This window comes from Cetorhinus maximus, chromosome 17, assembly GCF_964194155.1.
Source record: "Cetorhinus maximus chromosome 17, sCetMax3.hap1.1, whole genome shotgun sequence".
Lineage (NCBI taxonomy): Eukaryota > Metazoa > Chordata > Chondrichthyes > Lamniformes > Cetorhinidae > Cetorhinus > Cetorhinus maximus.
This window is the reverse complement of record NC_135895.1, coordinates 63,881,228-63,905,944: the sequence shown is the minus strand read 5'-3', so window position 1 is coordinate 63,905,944 and position 24,717 is coordinate 63,881,228. Positions and strand designations below refer to the sequence as shown.

General features: G+C 41.8%; 1 protein-coding gene across 13 annotated transcripts in view; it reads right to left on the bottom strand.

The window, feature by feature from the left end:
- Positions 1-23,153, bottom strand: part of dock7 (dedicator of cytokinesis 7) — a 174,644-nt gene extending 151,491 nt beyond the window's left edge. For 12 of the 13 annotated variants that reach the window (XM_078561325.1, XM_078561327.1, XM_078561328.1 and 9 more), the window contains exons 1-5: positions 23,036-23,153; positions 20,636-20,738; positions 10,332-10,507; positions 1,180-1,248; positions 949-1,078 (exon numbers count right to left, since the gene is read on the bottom strand). In XM_078561325.1, the coding sequence (XP_078417451.1) occupies positions 949-1,078; positions 1,180-1,248; positions 10,332-10,507; positions 20,636-20,738; positions 23,036-23,073 (516 nt within the window). In that variant the 5' untranslated portion in view covers positions 23,074-23,153. Of the gene's footprint in view, positions 1-948; positions 1,079-1,179; positions 1,249-10,331; positions 10,508-20,635; positions 20,739-22,982 lie in introns of all 13 variants that reach the window. The other variant, XM_078561335.1, reaches the window with a different exon arrangement.
- Between the last annotated feature and the right edge of the window lie 1,564 nt (positions 23,154-24,717).

The following is a 24,717-nucleotide window of genomic DNA, read 5'->3' as shown; positions in this document are numbered from 1 at the left end:
AGAACATAATTGTGACTGCCTCAAAGCCATTTACTGTAAGGTCACTGCAGCCAGCAGACAAGTCATGTCAACAACTTGAGCCTCTTTTGAATGGAGGTCTGGAGGTGAAAGGTCGCTTTCTGATCTACACATCTCATCTTGCGCTGTTTTTAAACTAAGCTGCATACAAACCCTGAGTTTTTGAATCTAAATTTGGGGAAGACCATTGTTAGCAAAATGTCTAAATTTGCAGATTCCATAATAGTTACCAGTGGAAATAATGAGAAAGCAATTTTCTCTGCAAAGAAAACAGATGAAGGTTGAATAGTTGAGATGCAAGTGAGTGAAACTTCTGGAGTTTGCTAAATTAACTCTGGGATTAGGGTTCTTCTGTAGAACATTTTTCTACCGATCATTATTGATCCAACCTTTCCTACAGAATAAATGTATCAAGTGGACATTCATAGCAATGCAGTTTGTTGGACCTCTGTGCGGCATCTTTTATTTCTGTAAGTGAGCATAATTCCACCAATTTATTGTGCGTGACTTTGTGATGTTTCAAATACATGATGAGGCACAACATAAATTTTTATATAAAGTTCTTGTTTTATGATGTCATCCAAGTTTAAGTAGATTTAGTCTGTCTCCTACTCTTGGATATTGATTATTTTATACAAATAAACCACACAGCCTTTTGATTAGATAGAAAGAAAGACTTGCATCTATATAGCACCTTTCACAGCCTCAAGAAGTTCCAAAGCACTTTACAACCAATTAAGTACTTTTGAAATGCATTGAAGTTGTAATATAGGAAATGCAGCAGCCAATTTGCACACAGCAAGTTCCCGCAAAGAGTAATGTGATAATGATCAGATAATCTGTTTTTGTGATATTGATACCAGCCTGCAACTCATCCCGGGTATTTCATTTAATTTTCGCTTTATAAATAAAGTCAATGAAGTTCTTCACCTGATCATCCTGGTAACTGTTGGTGTCAGGGATTTCATCCGATTCAAAGATCTGTTTTGGTAGGCCCTTCTGCCTTTCCTTCTGTTTGTCAAGTGTGTTGGGATTAAATCCTGTGCTGAGTTTGTGATACCTGGTTACAGAATTTTTTTAAAAAAAGAATGCAATACAGTTAAAACTCACTAAGCACTTCGGCTGAACTTTAGGAAAAAAAATAAACAACTTAACACTTACTTTCGATTTACAATAGCCCAGTCTTCAGTGTAGGTTCTTACACAGTCCCTGACATGAGGATCCACATCACTGAAAATCAGAATTTAAATATCACTAATTGTAAAAATTATATTATAAATAATGATAAGGGACAAAGTGACTTTCACAAAATATGTACCATTTTAATACATTTCAATGCTGAAGTAAGATAATTGCAATTCGACCAATTCCCTTAAAGCGCTATCACTGTGTATTAAAGCGGAAAGGATATCCCATGGAAATGCCCCCCCCTAATTCTAAAACATACTGTGATCAGTTTTGGGGAACCCACTTTAAGAAGGAGGTTAAAGCCATGTACAGGATAGGATAAGAAACACACATTGGCCGGGGGGTGGTGATATAATGGTAATATCACTGGACTGGTAATCGAGAGGCTAAGCTCTGGGGATATGGATTCAAATCCCACCATGGCAGCTAGTGGAATTTGAATTCAATCAATAAATCTGGAATATAAAGCTAGACTCAGTAATGGTGACCATGACAACTATCAAATCTACCATCCTTACCCAGTCTGGCCTACATGGGACTCTGAACACACAGCAATGCGGTTGACTCTTAGCTCCCCTCTAAGTTCAAGGGTAATTAGGGATGAGCAAAAAATGCTGGCCTTGCCAATGATGCCCACATCCCATGAAAGAATAGAGGAAAAAAAAACTTGGATGGTGCCATGGATGAGAGGCTTTAGTTACTAGGACAGAATAGAGAAACTGAAACTCTTTTTATTACAGCAGAGAGGGCAGTGTGTTAGAGGTGTTCAAAATTATAAAGGTTTTTTTTAAATCAAGTAAATTGAAAGGAAATATTTTCACTGATTGACGAGTCAGGACACAAATTTAAGATTATCACGAAAAGTGTGAAGGGGAAATTGGGAGATTTTTTTTAATTTTAAAAGAAGGTCGATAAATAATTGAAGAAAAATGCAAAAGGCCATGTCAACAGGACAGGGGAATGCAACTAAGTGATGGCATCAGTACAATAGCCAACTGACCTCCTCTTATAAAGTAAAATTCTACAATTCGATTTTACAGGAACATTTATAGTTCCCAGTTAAGAGCCATATGAATACTAACTGGCTTTTCTCAAAGCTTCCTCTCTTTTCGTTCAAGCTACTGGTCAGACTATCTGGAAGTGAAATATAAACAGAAAATGTTGGAAAGACTCTGACAGTATCTGTGAAGAAAGAAACAAATCTCTCCACAGATGCCTATGACTAACTGGGAATTTCCAGAATTTTCTGTTTATATTTCAGATTTCCAGCATCCACAGTATTTTGCCTTTTGTAATAGACTGGAAAGGGACTTCAACGGGTCAATAATAAAGCAAGTCAAGAAGACTGTGCGATAGACCCAGCAATTTGCCTCACTCTCAACCTCACGTCAGCAGTGCCTCATACACCCAGTGTAATTTCCCCTTTCACACTTCAGGAATCTCCATGTCAAACTGCCAAATTAAAGGTGTTTTTGTGCTGTTTACGCACACATTACGAACTGGGCTAATATGCCAAAATCACCGTATAGTAAGTCCTCACTTAAAGTTATAGTTGCATTCCTGCAAATTGCGACTTTAAGTGAAACGGCTTTAAGCAAATCAGATTTTCCCATTAAAACCAATGTATAAACCGTAGTTAGGTTCTTAGGACCTTGATCATCAGGAAAAAAAATTAAAACATTATACCTTGCAAGTTGAAATTCTTTACATTGCTAAATTCCTACATCGGTAAATTAAATAACTTTGAAATTAAAATAAATTTTAAAATGTAAAAGAAACATGGTAAGTTTCTACTTACAGTGCCTCCTGCGAGCAGTCCGGCCTGCTTCCCGAACATCCCACTCGCCACACTTCCCATTCCCTGACCCTCCTGGTCACTCCAGATCAGATATGAAGCTGGAGCTCTGGGGATGTGAAAGTGCGGAAGCACCAAACTAGAGCTGTTATAATTGATGTCTTTTTTAAATGCTCCCATTCGCCGCTTCCTTCTCCTGAACCCTCGGTGTGAACGAGTCCCCTGGAGATGAGCAACGAGGCAGGAGGAGCAGCTTCAGGTCATTTAAAAAAAACATGGATTATAATAGCCCCAGCTTGGCACTCTGCACCATTGGGATCTGCATTTTCACAATCTTGGGGCTCAGGTTTCGGATCAGATCTGGATCTTGAACGGGAACACAGGTCGGGAGAGGGAAGTGGCAAGTGGGAGAGTTGGGGAGCGGGAGATTCGGCAGGAGCAAGGGTCAGCGAAAGGGTGAGAGGCTGCAAGTCAGAGGGTCAGAGAGCTGGAGAGGCCACAAGCCAGACGGTCAGGGAGTGGGAGAGGCTGCTCCAAAATGGAACCAATTGGGTCATGCGGCCCTATGTCAGACCAGTGGGAAACAACTTTAAAGCGAATCCCACAATGCTAAGGGAGAGTACAGGCCCTATTAACTTACCAAAATTAAACTAAAACAACATAAAATGGGGCAACGTTAAATAGGGACTTACTGTAAATTCAGCAATCACACAGAAATGACTTTCATCCCATTGGCTAGGTCCAAACCCCAGTCCTAGTGTTAAAAGAGCAATGTGCTAAACTACTACACCACAAATCCCTCACATCATTAACAACTTTACAAATATATTTCATGCTGTGTGTAGTGACATGGCCGTTAGTCACCTCACACCTACGTTATGAAACTCCATCTAAGCCTTTTGGCCTTGCTACAACTTGTGTCATCTTCAAAGAGAAGTCCTTAAAAATCTCTCTTTGACAGTGTCTTGGGCTGCATTTCCTAATTTTCCTCCAGTTCTAACCCAAACTGTGAAGTACCTTGAAATGGTTGAAAATGTTCAAGGCATTGTACAAGCTGCTGTTTTACAAAATATTTGCAATTTCTTGTAGGTAACAAGACTCTAAACCAAATAAACATTTGTCTCCTACCACAGATTAATATTAAGAATAAAAACAAAAAATGCTGGAAAAACTCAGCAGCTCTGACAGCATCTGTGGAGAGAGAAACAGTTAACTTTTCAAATCCATGCGACTCTTCTTCAGATGAAGAGTACAAACAAGATGGAAATTTAATACCAATAAGTTTACATTATCAGACCATTTAAATTAAGTAACTTCGAATTAAGAGGAGAAACCAACACCTTTTTGTGTAAATAATAAAGTTCCATCTGACTTCCCTTTTACTCTTGATTTTTAACATCCGTTCCTTGGTCTTTTAATCCTTCAAGGCAATAAATCAAATTTGGCATCTGACCAAGGTTCTGTACAACAGAAACAACACTTCCTCACTTTTGAATTACAATATCTGAGATAAAGGCCAATATTCCATTAGCCTTTTTGATTCCTTTTTGTCCCTATGCACTAGCTTTTAGTGATTATGTATATGGACACCTAAATGCCACTGCTCCTCCACAGGTCCTAGTCTTGCACCATTAAGAAATATTCTAAATTCTGTTTTTCAGGTCCAAAGTGGATGATCTCACATTGAATTCCATCTGCTATAGTTTCGCCGACTCACTTAATGGGTCAAAATTTGCTGTCAAAATATTAGCGAAGTTAATGGCACTCTCAGTTATTTATGCACAAATGGTACAGTAAATTCAGGCAAAGGGAGATATGTGGTAAAATGCAAATACCCAAATATTCCTGTCCAAGTTATGCTGCTCCACCATTGGCTTTGTGAAAATAGCATCTTCCTGTCTATCTCACCATTGAAATGTACTGCCTGCATCCTTTGACAAGACTGCCCATACCATCTTTCTCCAACATGTTTCCACGTCATCCTCAGGCGACTTCAATCGCCTGGTTCGTTCTTACCAAACTGTAGCCACAACGTCACTTGTAATGGCTTCCCTTCTCACTCCTGCACCATTACATTTGGTGTCCCCCAAGGATCTAGACTTGGTCCTCTTCAATTCTTCATCAACATGCTGCCCCTCAATGACATCATCTGAGAACACAAGGCTGGATTTAGTCCTATTGTCATGGCGCCCGCCAGCAGGCCCAGAAGTCATCGGGGATCTGGCGCAGGTCCATGGCGGTCAGCTGAACGGCAAGCTCGTGAATGTGGGTGACACAAGATTGCTGCTTGATCACTTGGTGCAGATGGAGGCAGCTCTGACACTGTGAAGCCCCACATCACCTGTTGGCCATGCAGGACTTGCCATCATATTTCAAGGGCAGTCAGCCCTGTGTTAAGAGTTGGAAATTTTTTTGCAGGCTTTTTAAGGAAGCTCTGCAGTTTAAATCTCCTGGATCTGAATTTCTGTTGCTTCAGCACAAAGAGATGTTCCAAAGTCCAGGGAGAAGATTCCTCCACCGTCACACAAGATCATTCGGTAGCATCAACGGGTTCAACTGAGAGCTGAGAAGTCTCAGTCCAGCCAGCACCTCCCCTCCAGCGCTCAAGGATGAAGAAGGGCAGGGTGGATGATCCCCATGCTGCCACTGCCTCTCCTTGAAGGCAGCCTCCTAAGTACCCTCCCCTAGTGGGCTCAGATATGTGATGCCACTTTAAGAGATGGCTACTCTGCACCCCAGTTGTGCACTGCACATTAAAAGTAAGGACCCAGTACTTCTGGGTTCTGAATCGTCTACCTGAGACTCCGCCCCACAGAGTGTCAGCTCAGCAAGTTTTTACAAAGAGGCTGAGTTTTCAGGCCCCGTTAGCATCGGGCCTCATGGCAGGTGGGGGGGATGGGGTTCGGGATTGGAGGGGTGGGGGGGGTGGGGGGGGGTTAACAATGCGGCAAGATGACCAAAAATCAGCTACATGCTGGTGTGAAAGCACAGCGGGATAATCCGATGGTGTCGGTCATGGCAGGACGCAAATACCACTGGAGGCCTCAGTGAACCGGATTTGCCGTCAGGATTACCTGCCTGCAGGTAATGGGATGCAAAGTAAGACTCGACAGCAATCGTCCCCCCATGCCAGATTTACCATTACACTGGCGGGAAAACATACATCTGGACAAGTGTGACGTGCAGAAATCGGGCTTTGCCATTAGGGCCTTGGTCAGATGGCGGACATCCGAGGACAGAAGCTGCTGGAGCCCTACAGCTACCGGACCCTGGAGGAATACGTAATTGCATGCTGGGTCAATTCTCATGGACTTGGCTCTGCCGCAAAGCAGCTCGAGGAGGGTGGGAGTTCTCTGTTGATGCCTCAAGTCTGCTTTGGCACATCACAGTCTTGGCCATGGGCTGCTACGGATGATCAACGAGGGAGGAGGAGAGGAAGGTCCGGCTGCGAGTGGGAGAGGAAGGTGTACCGAGAGGAAAGGAGGTAAGTGGGGGGGGGGAAAGGTGTTGGGAGGGATCAGGTGGGAGAGGGGGTGGGGTGAAACGAAGGCGTGGGGGGGGGTGCTGAGGTTGGGAGGGGGGAAGGTGTCTGGAGTGGGGAAGGAGTCCGGTGGGGCGTGGGGAAGAGGGCGAGTGTGGAGGGGAGAAGGAGTCCGGGCGGTGGGGAGAAAGGGGTCCTGGCCTGAATCCTTGAGGGGAAGGAGCACCTGGAGGGACATCGAGGTGCCCTGAGGCCCCCTCGCATTGCCACTGCAGGAACTCACCCGTGGCTACTGCGATGGAGTGCAGGTCAGCACACATCTCCGCATTCTACTGGACCAGGGTGTCCACCATCCTTGCCATGGAGACCTCCATATACGCACATGTGGGCACCACTTCATCCGAGAGCGGGCAGACGCACTCCTCCGACTGACGTGCCACTCTGTTGAGGGCTTCCAACAGCTTCGCGCGATGTTCCCCACCCTCTGCTGACTCTCCACAATGAGTCACATTCAGAGGCTCATCCTCTGACTCAGACCTCACAGATGCCTCTTCCCCAGCAGTCTTCTGAATGCTGGGGAGCTTGGCTGAACCTGCCTCCTCCTGCTGCGGACACTGTCCGTGTGGTGACCACCAGATCGTGAACCTGAGGTCTTCCAGGTTGCTATTTCCAGCTCTTCAATGGGGTGTCCTCTTCGCTGGAGATGAGGACCTGGATGGAGTTGAAGGACTGGTTGGCTGAGGATGTCGGTGGCTTGGCAAAGCTCCTGGTGAATCAGGAAGTAGAGATAATTAGTGTCTGGCAGCAGAGTGTCTGGCTTTTGAGCAGGAGAGAGAGCACTCAGTTGCATTGAGGGAGGGATGATGTGGTGCAGGATCGTCACGTGGATGTTCGCCACCGACCTCACCATCGCTGCAGGCACAGTCCATGTCCTCACCAGTCAGCATAATGGCACACTCCTCAAAATGAATGAGGGGCCTAATGTGGGTCACTCCACCTCTGGTTTGGGACCTCTCCCTGCTGTTGTGAGCCAGCTTCTCCTTCATGAAAACAGATGGAGCGAGTGTGCACAGGCTGCATGGCACTGCATGTTTGTGTGGTGACCAGAGCCATGGATGGGATGAGGATGTGAGCTCCAGAGGATATGAGCCTGATGGAGATGTGAGGGTGTGTGTGAGAGTTAGTGGTGTTGCCCCTTGAGGTGTGAAATCCCTGTGGATGTGTGATGGGCTTTTGAGTGTGAGTTGAGAATGGTTACTCCGGTGGAATGGGCGAGTGCATTCATCCTCTACCTGCAACGGACGGCTGACCTTTTCTGTGCTCCGGTGGCACTGACAGCTGCTGCCACTGCCTCCCAGGCTGGATTGGTGACTCTGGTGGACCTCCTGCAGCAAGAACGGTGGTGGAGGACATCGCAGTGGCCTTCCACTGTGTCCAGCAGGCGCCCTAGAGAGAGGCATCACTAAACCTGGGGGCTGCTGTCTTCTTTGTTTTCGGGGCCATTTGCCGCTTGGAGCAGACCTGATCTGTAGACATGAAGCAGGCTGCACTCTGGTGCGCTTTAAATATGGCGTCCGGAGCGAGGAAGCGCTGAGGTCACAGCGTGGCAGGCAAATCCAAGCCCGCCCACCAGCTATCCGGAGTGTATTATGAATGCATTATTAATGAGGACACGCTCTAATATCACCTTATGGCTCAGAGTCAAACTTCCTTAATAACACTCTAGTGAAGTGACTTGGGGCGATTTATTATGTTAAATATACTATATAAATACAAGTTGTTTTTAATGGCATGAAGTTGCTGTATTTGTGAGTTAAATATGAACTAAGCTCAGCATAGAAATTTAAGTCTTGACAATTCAAGTATAAGTACCCTTTTAACGACACGAAAAGTGTTAGTTACTAACAATTAACCTCTCTGGTGCTGAAAATTAACTATTACAAATGTGGAGTCTCATTCCCTTAGGTATTAATTATTTAAAAAAATTTTTTTTTCATTTTTCCTTTCTGTCTTTTTCTCTCTCTCTTAAACCAATCTTTATTTCCCTCTCTTTATTTCTCATTAGTATTTGATTTGACATTGAATTTATCCACTTTAATTTATACATCCTGCTCAGTACTTGTGCTATTAATTTCACAATCCACCAATCTGATTGGTTAAGATACACAGGTGCTTGCCCTGTCCACTCAGTTCCTAAACGCCATTTCCTTTGTTGGGCTGTTATCAGCTCGCACTTTCAGCAAATTGTCACACAAAAAAATGAAAAGACCTATAATGCAAGGGTAAGTTTAGTAATGGCAGACACAGTTAGATACTCTGCCACAACAAAATCTGAGCTTGTCTGTCCATTTCCCTTCAGAACTTGCTTCTCCCTTCGGTGCAACTACTGTATCTCCTAACTTTATGTCATCTGCAAACTTGGACATCTAACTCTATTCCTTCATCAAAGTTATTAATAAATGATGTAAAGCTGAGGCCCCGGTACTGATCTATGTTACATCCCACCAATCAGAGAACATTTCCTTTATCCTTCCTCTCTGTCTCCTACCTACCAACTAATTGTCAAAACATGTCACAAGGTTAACTCCAATTCTGTGTGCTTTCATTTTTGTTAATAATCTCTTGTGTGGAACCTTATTGAAAATCTTTGGGAAGTTCATATGGACAACATACATAGGTACTCTGTATCCACCATGCCAATGCCCTCCTCAAAATATTCAACTAGATGAATGTTGGCCTTAGCTCAGTGGGTAGCATCTCAACCCTGAGTCACAAGGTTGTCAGTTTACATCCCACTCCAGAGAGTCGAGTACAAAAATCTAGGCTAACCATCCAGTGCAGCACTGAGGGAGTGTTACACTGTTGGAGGTACTTTCCTCTGGATGAGATGCTAAACCAAGGTCCCATCTACTTTCTCAGGTGGATGCAAAAGATTCCATGGCACTATTTTGGAAAAGAGCAGGGGAGTTTATCCCCAGTGTCTTGGCCAATATTTATCCCTCAATCAACATCATTAAAAAAAATGATCTAGTCATTATTACATTGATATTTGCAGGAGCTCGATGTGCACAAATTGCCAACTGTGTTTCCTACATTTCAGAAATATTCATTGGCTGTAAAGAACTTTGGGACATCCCAGCGATCGTCAAAGACACTGCAGAAATGCAAGTCTTTCTTTCTTTTCTAGATTATTCAGATATAACCTACCATCACAAATGTTTGATACTAGTTCAAATGCTCAGTCACTTTGTCTCTAATGATAAATTCCAGTAACTTCTGCACAACTGATGTTAAACTGGCAGATCTGTCGTTAACTCGTTTCTCCCTTTCTCCTTAAATAAGCGAGTGGCTTTTATAGTTTTCCAATCCGAAGGCAATACCTGAACCTAGAGCGTCAAGGAAAATTCTGACTAGCACATCTGCAATCTCCTTGCCAATTTCTTTTAACAACTGGTTAACCTATCTCAGTTAAACACCCAGTATTTCATTTGTTTGCCTTTTTTATTGCAGCTACACACTGGGTTGATGATTTTGTACACTGTCGATGTATCCTTAAGATTGGCATACAATGAGCAAAAAGTTTCAAGTTCAGCTTGACAAAGTAGATTGCTTGTAACTCAGCCTACACTCTTCTAATTAAGTTGTAGAAAGATAAAACAGAAATACTGAAATGTTGAAATTAAAACAGAAAATACTTGAAATGCATAACAAATCCATCAGCATCAACATCATTTATTATTTCGAATGGAACCACGCATATAACCAAGCTTATAACCTTTTTGTTTTAACACTTAAGATTACATCTGATCAAACTGCTTTGGTTTGCATAGTTAGGAATTAACTTCTTACCTTTCTTCAGGGACAGCTTGCACTAGTGTTCGGCATTCTCTGGGGCTGTAGATAACTTCAATGTCATCTGGAGGGAATTCCAGTAAGTCCCTTAAGGGACCTGGATCAATTATAGGAGGGTGCATTAGCACATAATCCTCAAAGTCCACTGGATCCACCGCCTCAGTTAGTGGAACCTGGAAATCAGATATTTTCAGAATTTATTGTCCAAAATCTGCCCAAGTTAAATTGAATTAATTCCTTGCATAATTTATTTCACTGAAAGGTCTAGGACAGGTTTGTCCAACCCGCAGCCCACGTTGTGGCCCGCGAAGCCCCTCCATGTGGCCCGCAGACCGTTTGCTGAAAATGCTGGTAGGACTGGTCAGTGAGTTTGAAAATTTCTGCAGGAGACTGCTCCTCCAATCACAGCCTGTTTCTATCCCAGGTTTGCTGTGGATCGGCTCACGACTGAACCTATAAGCAGCAAACAGCGGAGAGAACCAGGCTATGATCGGAGGAACAGTGAACACTGGCAACTCTGGAGCACGCAGGGCCTCAGCTCACCACGCTCCCCCCCCCCCCCCTCCCCCTCATTCTGTATTGTATTCCAGAGCCTCACTTACTCTCTGAGAAAAGACATACCACCTAATATTCATACTATTCCTACTCTCTCATAGTAAATTAACCGATCCCACACTTGAGCTGTGCTCAAAAGGTGCCTATCAAAGAATCAGTGCAGAGATTAGGACATTTCAAATGTGGATAAGCGAACATTGCTCACACGATGGGCGATGCAGTGTACAAAGTACAAAGCAGGTGTAAGTGAAAACACGAACTAGGAAATTGCAAAAGGTGGGACTTTACGGTATGTTATATATGAAAGATTGCCTAATTATAAAACAAGTTCATATATTAAGAAATGAAATCCAGGGTTAACATTATCACAAATTAATTTTATTAATGCAATATGAGCATTTATTTCAGCTCACTGTACACGACTTCGTAACTTGGTCCAATGAGAGAGTGATCTAAGGATTGAGCCAAATCTAGCACTTTATGAGAAAATCATCAATAGAGCTTCAAAACTAATTCAAATTCACAATTCTGCATTATATTCTGTTCCCAGTTTCAGGAAATGTGGAGAGTCAAACTTATTTATCAAACAAAAATCTAAACAGTTTCACAGTTGTCAAAAAGCCCTGGGAGTACAAGGGGAAAGAAATCCATCTCAGGCTTGGTAAAACTTTGCCAAATGCTTAAAGGTTATTGAGGGTACAACTCATTTCAGAAAGTTTACAGACATGCAGATCAACTCACAGCAAAGCTAAAAGAATTTCAAGGTTAAGTGAATGGGATTCACTGGTCCAGCTTGATTAAGATCCGAGAATTACTGAGGTCATTATGTCCCTTCTTACAGATGTTCAAACAGGAAATAATATTTCCACAAAGAAAATCCTTCCTTCAGGCAATTAAGGATGTGATACTGTGCTCTGCTGATGGCTCAACAGTTTTAGGCAGTGAGTAGTGAGTCACACATATCAGCCAAGTTCAAGCTTTCTCTTCTGGTTTATAAGGAATTTGCTGTCAGCCAGGGCAGTGCTAAGTGTCGAGTTGCTGAAACTAGTCTGTAGCCTTGGGCTATGATGGCAATTAAAGGAAGGAAAGAAAACTTGGCAATTGCTCCTATTCCCAAGCACTATCCACTGACCCCTGGATAAATAAGACTATGGAGTTGAATGTGTGGCTCAAAGACTGGTGTGGAAGAAATGGGTTTTAAATCATGGGGCATTGGCAGCAGTACTGGCGAAAGTGGAAGCTGTACTACTGGGAAGGTCATCGCCTGAACTGTGCTGGAGCCCAGTGTTCTGGCAAGTCATATAACTAGGGAGGTAGAGAAGGCTTTAACTAAACTGTGGGGGGGTTAATGATCAAGTGAGGGAAGATGTGCTAAATTAAATGGAAAGGATAAAGCAAGAGAGCAAGGTAGCAATAAGGATATTAATAATCAAGAGTGTGACTGGAAAGGATAGAATGTACGAGCCTAAAGAGTGTGCCACCACGTAAGCCCAGAGGTTGTAAAAATAGTGAAAAGACAGATCTAAAGGCTCTGTATCTGAATGCATGTGGCATCCGTAACAAAACAAATGATTGTTGGCTCAAGTAGAAATAAAAATGTATGCCCTGATAGCCATTACAGAAATATGGCTGCAAGATGACAAAGGCTGGGACCTGAATAATCAAGAGTACATAACATTTCAGAAGGACAGGTAGCTAGTAAAAAGCGGTGGGCTAGGTCTGTAATTAAGGGTACAATAATGAGAGATAGTACAATAGTGAGAGATTACCTTAGTTCTGAAGGTCAAAATGTAGAATCAGTTTAGGTAGAGATAAGGTAGAAATAGCAAAGATAAGCAACCACTTGTGGGAGTAGTTTATAGGTCCCCTAACAGCGACTACACTGTAGGACAGGACAGACAGGAAGAAATATTGGGGCTTGCGAGAAAGATATGGCGATAATTATGGGTGATTTTAATCTACATATAGTTGGATGAATCAGACTGGCAAAAGTAGCCTGGAAGATGAGTTCATACAGTTTTTGGGACAGTTTCTTTGAGCAACACAAAGAGCAGGCTGTTCTAGACCTGGTAATGTGCAATGAGAAAGGATTAATTAATGCCCTTATAGTAAAGGAGCCTCTAGATAGCAGTAATCATAACATGACTGAGTTTTACATTCAATTTGAGCGAGAGAAGAGTGGGCCTAAGACTAGTATTTTAAACTTAAATAAAGGCAATTATAAGGGTATGAAGACAGGGGTGGCTAAAGTGAACTGGGAAATTAAGTTAAGGGGTAGGGCAGTAGAGATGCAGTGGAAGACATTTAAGGAGTTACTTCATAACACTCATCAAAGATACATTCCAGTAAGAAAGAAACATTCCAGGAGAAGGGTGCATCATTCATGCTAACTAAGGAAGTTAAAGATAGTTTCAAATTGAAAGAAAACAAGTACAATTCAGGGAAGATTAGTGGTAGGTCACAAGAATTTAAAAACCAACAAAGAATGACTAATAAAATAATGAGGGGGAAATTAGAGTATGAGGGAAAGCTAGCTAGAAATATGAAAACAGATAGTAAGGGTTTTTACAGGTATTTAAAAAGGAAAAGAGTAACTAAAGTGAGTGTTGGTCCTCTAGAGAGTGAGTCTGGGGAATTAAAATAGGAAATAAGAAAATGGCATTTGCATTGAACAAGTATGTTGTGTCTGCCTTCACTGTAGAAGACACAAATATCCCAAAAATAATTGTAAATCAATATGTGAAAGGTAGGGAGGAACTTAAAACAATTACAAAATCCAAGGAAAGGGTACTGATAAAATTATTAGAACTAAAGGCTGACAAATCCTCAGGTCCTAATGGACTTTATTCTAGAGTCTTAAAAGAAGTGGCAGCTGAGATAGTAGATACATTGATTTTAATTTTGCAAAATTCCCTTGATTCTGGAAAGGTGCCATCAGATTGGGAAAAAGCAATCCTAACTTCTCTATTCAAGAAAATGAGACAGAAAACAGGAAAATGCAGACCAGTGAGCCTAACATCTGTCAAAGGGAAAATGTTAGAATCTATTATTAAGAAGGTTATAGTTGGGCACTTAGAAAATCTTAATATAATCAGGCAAAGTCAACATGGCTTTGTGGAAGGAAAATCATGCTTGACTAATTTTGAGGCAGTAACATGCAAGGTGGATAAAGGGGAACCTGTAGATGTGGTGTACTTGGATTTCCAAAAGGGATTTGACAAAGGCATTTGCTACATCAAAAGTTACTACATAAAATAAGAGCTCATGTTGTAGGGGGTTACCTATTAGCATGGATGGAGGATTGGTTAATTAACTGGAAATGGAGACTGGGAATAAATAGGTCACCTTCAGTTGGCAAGAGCCATAGGGATCAATGCTGGGGCCTCAACTATTTATAGGAACCCAAGGAACCGAATGTATGGTTGCTAAATTTGCTGGTGACACAAAGATAGATAGGAGAGTAAGTTGTGAGGAGCACATAAGGAGCCTGCAAAGGCATATAGATAGGTTAAGTGAGTGGGCAAAAATTGGCAGATGGAGTATAATGTCGGAAAATGTGAAATTGTTCATTTTTGCAGGAAGAACAGAAAAATATTGTTTAAATTGAGAGAGACTGCAGAAGTCTGAGGTACTGAGGGATCTGGGTGTCCTGGTACATGAATTGCAAAATGTTTCTATGCACAGTAAGTGATTAGGAAGACAAATGAAACGTTGTTGTTTATTATAAAGGAAATGGAATGTAAAAGTAGGGGTGTTTTGCTACAGTTACACAGGGCATTGATGAGAACATATCTGGAGTACCATGTACAGTTTTGGTCTTCTTACTTAAGGAGGGATATACCTGCATTAGAAGCAGTAGAGAAGATTCACTTGTCTGATTCCTGGGATAAAGGTGTCATCTTATGAGGAAAGGTTGGACAAGTTGGTCCTGTATCCATTGGAATTTACAAGCATGACGTGGTCTTATTAAAATATATAAGATCCTGAGGGCACTTGACAGGGTGGATGCTGAAAGGATGTTTCCCCTTCAGGGAGAGACTAGAATGAGCGGACATATTTAAAAATAAGGGGTTTCCCATTACAGGCGGAAATAGGGAGAATTTATTTCTCTCAGTCATTAGTCTGGGAATTCTCTTCCCCAGAGAGCACTGGAGTCTGGGTCATTGACTATTTTTCGGGCTGAGTTAGATAGATTCTTGACTGACAATGGAGTGAAAAGGCATAGGTGGTAGAGAGGAAAATAGGGGCCGCAATCAGATCAGCCACAACCTCATCAAATGGTGGAACTGACTAAAGGGGCCAAATGGTCTATTCCTGCTCCAAATTCATTTGTTTGTTTGCTCAAAAGTGCATACTTATGGACTCCATAAATAGAAACTTACTGTCTACAGCTCAATATAAACAAATATCAATTAAGTGAAGCACTGAGGTATAGTCAGTGTCTTTGGAACTGTAATGAAAGATTGGACAAGCTAGGCTTGTATCCACTGGAGTTTAGAAGAGTAAAAGGTGACTTGATTAAAACATATAAGATCCTGAGGGGACTTGATAGGGTGGATGTTTCCTCTTACAGGAGAATCTAGAACTAGGGGTCACTGTTTAAAAATAAGGAGTCACCCATTTAAAATAGAGATGAGATTAAATTTTTTCTCTCAGAGGGTCGAGAGTCTTTAGAACTCTCTTCCTAAATAGGCAGTGGAAGCAGTCTTTGAATATTTTTAAGGCAGAGATGGATAGATTCTTGGTAAGCAAGAGGGTGATAGGTTATCGGGGGTAGACAGGATGCAGATTTGAGGTTAATATCAGATCAGCCATGATCTTATTCAATGGTGGAGCAGGCTCGAGGGGCCAAAGGGCCTGCTCCTGCTCCTTATTCGTATGTATGTTCATAACTAGTCAATGTCTTCAGAAGAGGAGAATAAGTTGGAGGACGAGATTTTTTTAAAAATTGAATACTATATGTTAGGATTAAATTAGATATTGCTGCACCATGAGATCACAGAAGTTGCGTCCTTTCAAAGTAAGATAAAACAGTTAGGTCACTATCATGTCTGTGCATGCAGGGGCTGTTTTAATAGGTGAATTAAGGTCTCCTGTTCGTTAACTGCATTCTCTTAAGGGTCTGTGGTTTAGCATGACATTTTTTTTGTAGTGCACATGAAAACTATAAATGTTCTGCTTATACTGCCATGCCTGTAAAGAACAGAAGTTGTTCCATTAAAAATGTTTCTTATGGGAGTTCTTTAGTGGTTGATTACAGCTGAATACTAAATTAGACTGTACTACAGTCTACAGTTGATACAAAGGTGAACTCCTGAGAATTGCTTGAGTTGTTAATTACTTTCAACATAATTAGCTACTTCAATAGTACTTACACATTTTCAAACACTTACAATACTATCATGTTAATAGTTTACTGCAGATGCACTACTGCATCAAGCCCAGTTTGAAGGATTATTTACATTTCAGATTCAAAGAGCAGTTGTCTAATGGACAAATTTCTGTTCTTGCACTACAGAAGAGCTGCCTTGATGAATCAGTACTGCCAAGTGTGATACTGAGGCATTACAGACCATGAAAGACACAGGATCAAACCTTGCTCTATGCTAAGTTAGTTGATGTCAGCAGGAATGTTAATAGAGGCTCCACAATTCACCACAACACACCTGTCTAGGCAAGGAGATAGATCAGCTACAGTTCCTGGTCACTCTCCTGTGACATGATCCAATGATTTTTTTCCTGCACTCTGGTTAGGGAAAGATTATGCTTGGTTATGAAGCCATCCACACTCAAATACTGACAGCCATTGGGCTGGATTTTCCCTTGGGCTTCAGAACCTCAACATTGGAACCAAAAGGGGTCCCGAGGCCAGCCTTGCAATATTTGAGGCAGCCTCCAAAGTGGTTGCCTCCCTGTTCACCATCCTTAGCAGGGTCCTGATGCTGAAGGCCCAATCAGAGGGCTAGCAGCTCTAAAGCCTCAGCAGTCCTACCAGGAGAGGTGGGTGCTGCTGGAGCTGGTGGGATCCATGGAGAAGCCTTTGCTGGCCAACATAGAAAGCTGTGGTAGACTCTCGAAGCCACTGCAGACAACAGGATGGAGGAGAAACCCCTCCTAAGGCCTATTCACTGATCTGCTCACAGGAGGCCACCTCGATTAAGCCATAGCACAGTGAGAAGCCACTTGGCACTGGCTCAAAATGGCCCCTGAGGACTAGCTGGCTGCCCACCTCCACGGAGCGGACAGCCAATCTGATTCCCAGCCCACCCCTGGAGAAGTTACCCAGGGGTGGAAATGCATCAGGAAGCCGTTCATACACAGCTCTCCACTATTTTTCCAATTCCCCACCCCTGCCTCCAAATCCATCTCCACAATGCCAGAAAATTCTAGGCCATTGTCTCAGCTCAACACGAAGAATGGCTAATAAAAGCAAAATATTCCGGAATGGCCAACTTGCCAAAGTGTAAGTGGTCTGCTGATGCCTGTGGAACCATAATCCAGGACAGGTCATAGACCATCTTCAAGAGAAGAGGGAGAGAGATCCAATCAGACAATGGACAACTGGTTCTAGGAGTAGCTAACATCACAGATTATTATGTCTAGGACGTACAGTTGCTTTAGTTGCATATAATACTGCAAACTAATTTGTACCACATTGCCCATTCAGCCTTGAGAGCACCATGAGGTGCTTTCAGTCCAACCTCAAATATAATTTAGAACAAAAACAAAAATACCTGGAAAAACTCAGCAGGTCTGACAGCATCTGCGGAGAGGGATACAGTTAATGTCAACTGTATCCTTCTCCGCAGATGCTGTCAGACCTGAGTTTTTCCAGGTATTTTTGTTTTTGTTCTAGATTTCCAGCATCCGCAGTATTTTGCTTTTATCTCAAATATAATTTAGTCATCTTTATTCATGAAATTACAACCGTGCCCACTCTTGAGCATAAAACGAATGCAGGGGTTTTGCAGTTATCCAATGCAATTGAGGTTCCAATGCTTGCAGGGGTGTGTGGGTTCCTCTCAATGTTCCCATTTCAGTATCACCATTGTAACAAGGTATTAAGTAGAAAGTTCAGCAAGATACCAGCATATCTGTTAACCTCTCAATAGCACACTTGGCCTCTAGCAGGTATCTGGGAGAAACTGGCCACACCATCCTCTTAGTCAGCAATAAAGCAAAGCATTTCATAGCCTCAAATCAAGAATAAGCTTCAAATGTAGACAGTGGTTTTCCTGCACTACATTTATTCTTTTTAAACGTGTCATGCAACAATTTTCACATGTTTTCACAATGATGTGGCTGCAGTGGTGCTTATCAACAAAGAGATTTCATAGACAATTTCTTAACCACAAATCTCAACTGGCAAGTGGATTTTTGCTTTAGGTGCCTATAACCAAAAGTAATTTTAAATTTAATGGAAACCAAATCAAAAATCTAAATTCTGGAGCACTGAGTGTATTATCCATGGCAATCCTTTGATCATGAGCCACAATAAATTACTTCTTCCTCTCCTCTCCGACTTCACATCTATCATTCTCTTTACATTCATGATCTTCAACCAGTGTTTCTTCATTGTTTTCTTTAGAATCTGATTCTACTGTTAATTTCAACTTTTAAAAGCAGATTTCTAAATGGGGAAGTAATCAAATTCATAGTAAAACAAACCCTGAAAAATAGGGCTTGATTTAGGTTTTAAAAATATAATTTCCATGGTTATATTGAGGGAAGCAAAGCCAGGGAATTTAACTGTTTACTTTGGTCATCCATTCAGCGTGGAACACGCCTAGGTTTTACTGGTTACGTGAAGGTAAAATTCTCTTGACAAAAAACTCAAGAGCACTGATCCATGCTCCAATTCTCATCTTTCTAAGCCTGCTTCCCTCCACATATAATGACCACTCCCACTTTCCAACAACAAAGCAACCATACGTTATTACACTGGCCCGGATTTTGCAATAGTAATGGCATCAAAACTGTCAGCTTTCGCTGTCATCACTTCTCTGAAAATCAGAGTAAATTATGTAATCCAGACATGAGCAATTAAAAACAGGAATCTAGAAGTTGCTTTCAGTGATTCAATGCTTCTCTATAGGGTGTGCTGTTGAAGTACTGCAACAATTATTTCAACTTTCACAATATTGTTTGCTGCAAAAACATTATACTGCAAAAACATTATACCTTGTTGAATAAGCTATAATTTCAAGATATAATTTAACTTGTATTAACTTCATAATTACTGCTGAATAATATTTCTAACCCTAAAAATCTAATTTGTGGAATTGTCAAATTTCCCCATTATGATAAAGAAATTCACACATTTTTAATTTTTTAAAAAAGCTTTGATATTTCAGCTTCTGCCTTATGAGTGTCCCGAGTATGACCCAATCTTTGTTTTGCTCTCCGTAAAAGTATATTAAAAAGTGAAGCATAAGTGAAGTTTTTCACCTTCTGCTGTGCTGTCTATGAGAATTCTTCACTGTGGTCGGCTTCTTACCCTGCTTGATGACATCATTGTTGCTGAACACCCGGAGATCAATAAAGGTGAAATCCACACCACAGAGATCTTTGTGGGTAGCTTTTTTCGAAGTCAGTGGCGAGCGCCATCGCTTCGCCACTGACCACAAAACAAAGGCCATTAAGACAAACACCTGAAATACGTAGAACAAACTCAAAGCAGACAGCTTCAACACACCAATCATCAATCAAAAATAGAAAAGGTTGGAAACAAATCACTTAGCATCGGTAGAGTTAAAAGGACAGGTTACTATATCCTTCTTCAGAACAGAAAGAAATTTGATTAAAATTCTTGTTTGTTTTTATACAGAACAGAGATAGACATTTGGCAAGACAATCATCCAAATTTCATTTGGTCTCCCAGGGTAGGGCAGCAGCGGATACAACATACAACATTATTTATCTTCCAGTACTGACAAATTTTAAGCACTCTATTTGCTTTTCATTGCTGACTGACCTACTTTTGTTTCCACCTTTACTTTAATTTATAATTTTAAGTTTTTCATTTTACTAATTATTTATTTGGTTGTGGGAAGTTTGAGTGTATTGTGTTCAATTTCATTACCACTTCTCCACAAACCAGTATCAAACATTAACCAGTGACAAGCAGGATATAAGAAAGCCAGCTTCTATAAGGAACTGGTCAATTGTCTCTCGTCATTCTTTTTGTTTTCTCCCTCACGGAGCCATGGTCATGTAGTGATCAACAGGATCAAAAACATAAAAGGTTACACTGTATTAAATGCAGTCAAGTTTTCTTCCTCCGCTGAAGACTCAATTTCATGCTTGGTAGGGTTATATGGATTTTGGCCACCCACTGGTACCTCAACTAAGTGTCCTCTTCATGCTGAAATCTTGACAGTGACTATCAATAGGCTATTTGACTGTATATGTCATTACAGCTGAGCCCAATTCTGTCCTCCTCCAACTTCCACACAGCAGTGCTTTACAGCAAAGGATGGCTATACAGCAAATTAGGAGCAGGAGTGCTGAAGATGGTTGCTGAAACCCGACTGGTGTCTTGACAGAGGATCAATTAGCCTGGCACATATCTGAGATTGAATTTAGGACTGTTCTCCTGTGTGGCTCAGCTCCACTCTGCATAGTATGATTAATAACTGGACCATCCAGGAAACATCAGATTTAACAAAAAGGCTTCTTTATCAAGCACAAGTAAAGTCCAACAAGCTATGAACATTCTAAGATATTATATTTAAAAATTAACTTACTGAATGGTGAGAAATATTTGCCCCAACATTGAGGTTTTTGAGCAGCTGTGGCGAACTGCCATATTGGCCAGAGATCTGCTTTCTTACTTCAGCTGCCACAGTCCTAGAGAGAAAAATGTATTTTACTTCAGAGTATTGTATCAGGAATCTCAAGCACGCTGCACTGTGTCTAGGTTTAATTAAGAACACATCAACACTCTCGCCAGAGTTCTACAATACTATGTGAGGGTAACATTAGAACTTACACTATGAAATTTGACCTGTGGAGTATTCAGGCCCATGTGTATAAAACAAGGGCACTGTGTAGTGCTGTTTACAATATTTATCAACTTCATTCCAGAGACTAAACAGTGAAGGTTTGCAAATAAAACACTGACCGTAGGAGCAAGGTGACTTGGAATTCTAAACAACTGAATTATTAACATGTGGGATAATGCAAAAATGAAAAAAAAGTTTTACTAATGAAATTAACCATAATATACAAGAAATTATTTGTGATGCTCATGCTTTTCTGCTGAAAACCTATGATTACTAAATGCCTTTGACGGCTCTGGGATAAATGCATTCCCAAAGTGGTGTTGAGTCATGCCAACTGAGAACATTGTAGGTTTGATTCTGCTCTGTGGTGAATTAACTGATCTTAGACTGGGTGTCAAAAGAAGTATGCTGAGTGGGAGATATTGAGACTTTGATCTCAAAAGCTGTATGGAAAAGGTGTAACATTGGATTATGGAAATATTTTGCTGCCCTCTACCCATCTAATTTCTATCAGCTTTATTTGGACAAAATCGTTCTCCTGACATTTAGTCATCGTTAGAATTACCAAACAAAATTGTGAATTTTGATGTTAAAAGCTGTTAAATGAGTTGCATTGTAGTCCAAGCAATATCAGACTTGCCAGAATTAGAAGAACCTTTAAATCAGTGATGCATGATGAGAACAGGATGTGTCAGGACAGAAACTGTAGCTCAAGTGGACCATTCAAGTTTTGACTAACACCTCTCTGGGTTCTAGGGTTTCCTGCAGACACCACAAAGGAAATCCAGCAGCCACAATCTCAATGATCAGTAATGCTGATACCTATGGAGTTACTGCAAAAACTGCAATGCTTATAAATTTCTAACTGCGTGGTGTAAAATGCCACCTTTGTATAATCACCTTTGTCCTGACTATATTTTGGTGTCACATTTGCAATATATAATTCAAATAAAAGGTTCATTTCCATAGATCCTGAATGTGACATTGTAGATTCTATTTCTTCCCAAAATTAAGTTACATTTCTGAAAAAAAACTTTTAAACATTATAACTCATGAATATTTAAATTGTTTAAGTCTTTTAAAAGCTAGAAATCAAATATTTTAAAATGCATAAAAATATTTACATTTATGCATAGAAGCAGCAAAAATTATAATTGGTACAGGAAAGATTTTCTTCAATCAAAAGAACATAAATTTTAACAAACTGCAGTGGAATTAGCAATGCCAGCTGTTAAGTCCTTTTATAAATCTACTTGAGATTTAATGTGTAAGATTCCATTATGGATTTCAAATTTCTTAAAAATGATTTAAAATCGGCCCAAGGTGACTCTTAAATTATCGCACCGTGTGTAAAATCCCAATTTTTAATAGTTTAATTACATTTTTACGCTTCAACCTTAGTTGTACGAGTTTCCCTGTGTACAATGTAGCAGCACTGAATGCACAAATGGTGTAAAGCGGAACCGGGATTGACCGCATCACAGTGGTTGCACCATCTACAGTACTTGTGTTTCGATTTTTTAACATAATGTACACTATTTATAGACGTCACATTGAATTTTAAAACATTTAGCATACAATAAAGGTGATTGCACCGAGTTATCGTGGTACTCTCTCCAGCATTATACCATAGTGCATCTGGATTGCAGATTACATTTGGCACTGTATCATTAAGTACACAATATAGATAATGATACAGTGCCAAATGTACACAATATAGATTACATCCCATCATTGCGCTGCGCTTTCTGTCACTATATTACACGATATCTCCTCACATTAGTGGTTTGTATTGTGAATGTTACTATTGTATTAGATGTCAGTGCATAGTATTTAAAACTATCCGGATTTATTGCAATCACTTTAGGATTCTGCGAGGTATCATGTTCAGTCACTTATGATTTTATTAATTACATTCTGCATTGTCGGTATAGTTTATTAGTTGCAGTATATTCACATTACGCCTGTACAGTGCAGCACTGCCTTGTGCCCAATGCAGGATTTATATTCGCTCCTATGGAGGCACAAAGCGGGGTCGGATCAAGCTGGACAGTCGGAGGCGCTCAGGCCTCCGCTACCCACCACTCACTATTCAGGGAGGAGCCGTGCCTCTGCAGAGCGGACCGGAGGAAGATCTTTTACCTGCTGATTTTCTGCGCGAAGGCGCGGCGCTCGGCCATTTGTACCGGGAGAAAAAGGAGTGAGCAGGGCGGCGGCGGCAGAAATCAGAGCCCCTCGGCCGTAATACACCGGAGACTGGGGCCCTCTGCCGTAATACACCAGAGACTGGGGCCTTATACCGTAACACGCCGAAGACTGGCCCCCCCTAGCGTAATACACCGAAGACTGGGCCCCCATGCCGTAATACACCGGAGACTAGGCCCTCTGCCGTAATACACAGGAGTCTAGGGCCCTCTACCGTAATACTTCGGAGACTGGGGGTCTCTACCGTAATACACCAGAGACTGGGGCCCAATACCGTAATACACCGAAGACTGGGAGCTTCTACCGTAATATGCCAGAGATTGAAGCAACTATCGTAATGGCTGCAAGTGTGAAAGTAAGTGACGGTATCTCCTTGGCCTTCTTTCATTGCCTGGCAATGTTGCACTTCTGAAAGGAAAAGGTGTAAAGATAAAGTTGTGGTGAGGAGTGAGGAGAAAGTAAGAACTGCATGCTTACGCCATGTGCAACTTGTAAATCAGAAGAAAGTGTGAGATGAGCAGGAAGTGGGATGCGAGAAGAATGTTTCAGTATGAAGGATTCAAGCATCTTCAATTTTTTTTTTTGCAAAAATATACTTTATTCATAAAATATCTTCAATCACATTCCAAACCATTTCAAAAACAACATTACAAGGGTTCAATCCAGGTTAAACTTTTACAAAATGTATCACCAGGTGCATCAGTACAAACAATATTACAATCATTTACAGCCTTTCATTTTGATCTGTACAGCCCGAGGGGCTCTAAACAGTTCCCAGTCTCTCGGTGCGCTGTGGTAGAAAGGTCTTAGACAGCGACCCTTCCCCATTGCGCCTTTGCGGCAGCTGCCCCAAGCTTTAGTGCGTCCCTCAGCACGTAGTCCTGGACTTTGGATTGTGCCAGTCCGCAACAATCGGTCGGGGACAACTCTTTGCGCTGGAAGACCAACAAGTTTCGGGCAGACCAAAGCGCGTCTTTCACCGAGTTGATGATCCTCCAGCTGCAGTTGATGTTTGTCTCGGTGTGTGTCCCTGGGAACAGCCCGTAGAGCACACAGTCCTGTGTCACAGAACTGCTCGGGATGAACCTCGACAGCAACCACTGCATCTCTCTCCAGACTTTCTTTGCAAAGGCACAATCCACAAGGAGGTGAACAACGGTCTCTTCCCCACCACAGCCACCTCGAGGGCAACGTGCACAGGGGGTGAGCCTCCTGGCGTGTAGGAAGGATCTGACGGGGAGGGCCTTTCTCACCACCAGCCAAGCTACGTCTTGGTGCTTGTTGGAAAGTTCTGGCGATGAGGCATTCTGCCAAATGACTTTGACAGTCTGCTTGGGGAACCATCCCACAGGGTCCACCCTCTCCTTTTCCCTCAGGGCCTCTAGGACGTTACGTGCTGACCACTGCCTGATGGACTTGTGGTCAAAGGTGTTTTTCTGCATAAATTTTTCCACCAGGGACAGGTGGTACGGCACGGTCCAACTACTTGGAGCGTTCCGCGGCAGCGTGGCCAGACCTATCCTTCACAACACCGGGGACAGGTAGAACCTCAGCACGTAGTGACACTTGGTGTTTGCGTACTGAGGGTCTACGCACCGCTTGATGCAGCCACACACAAA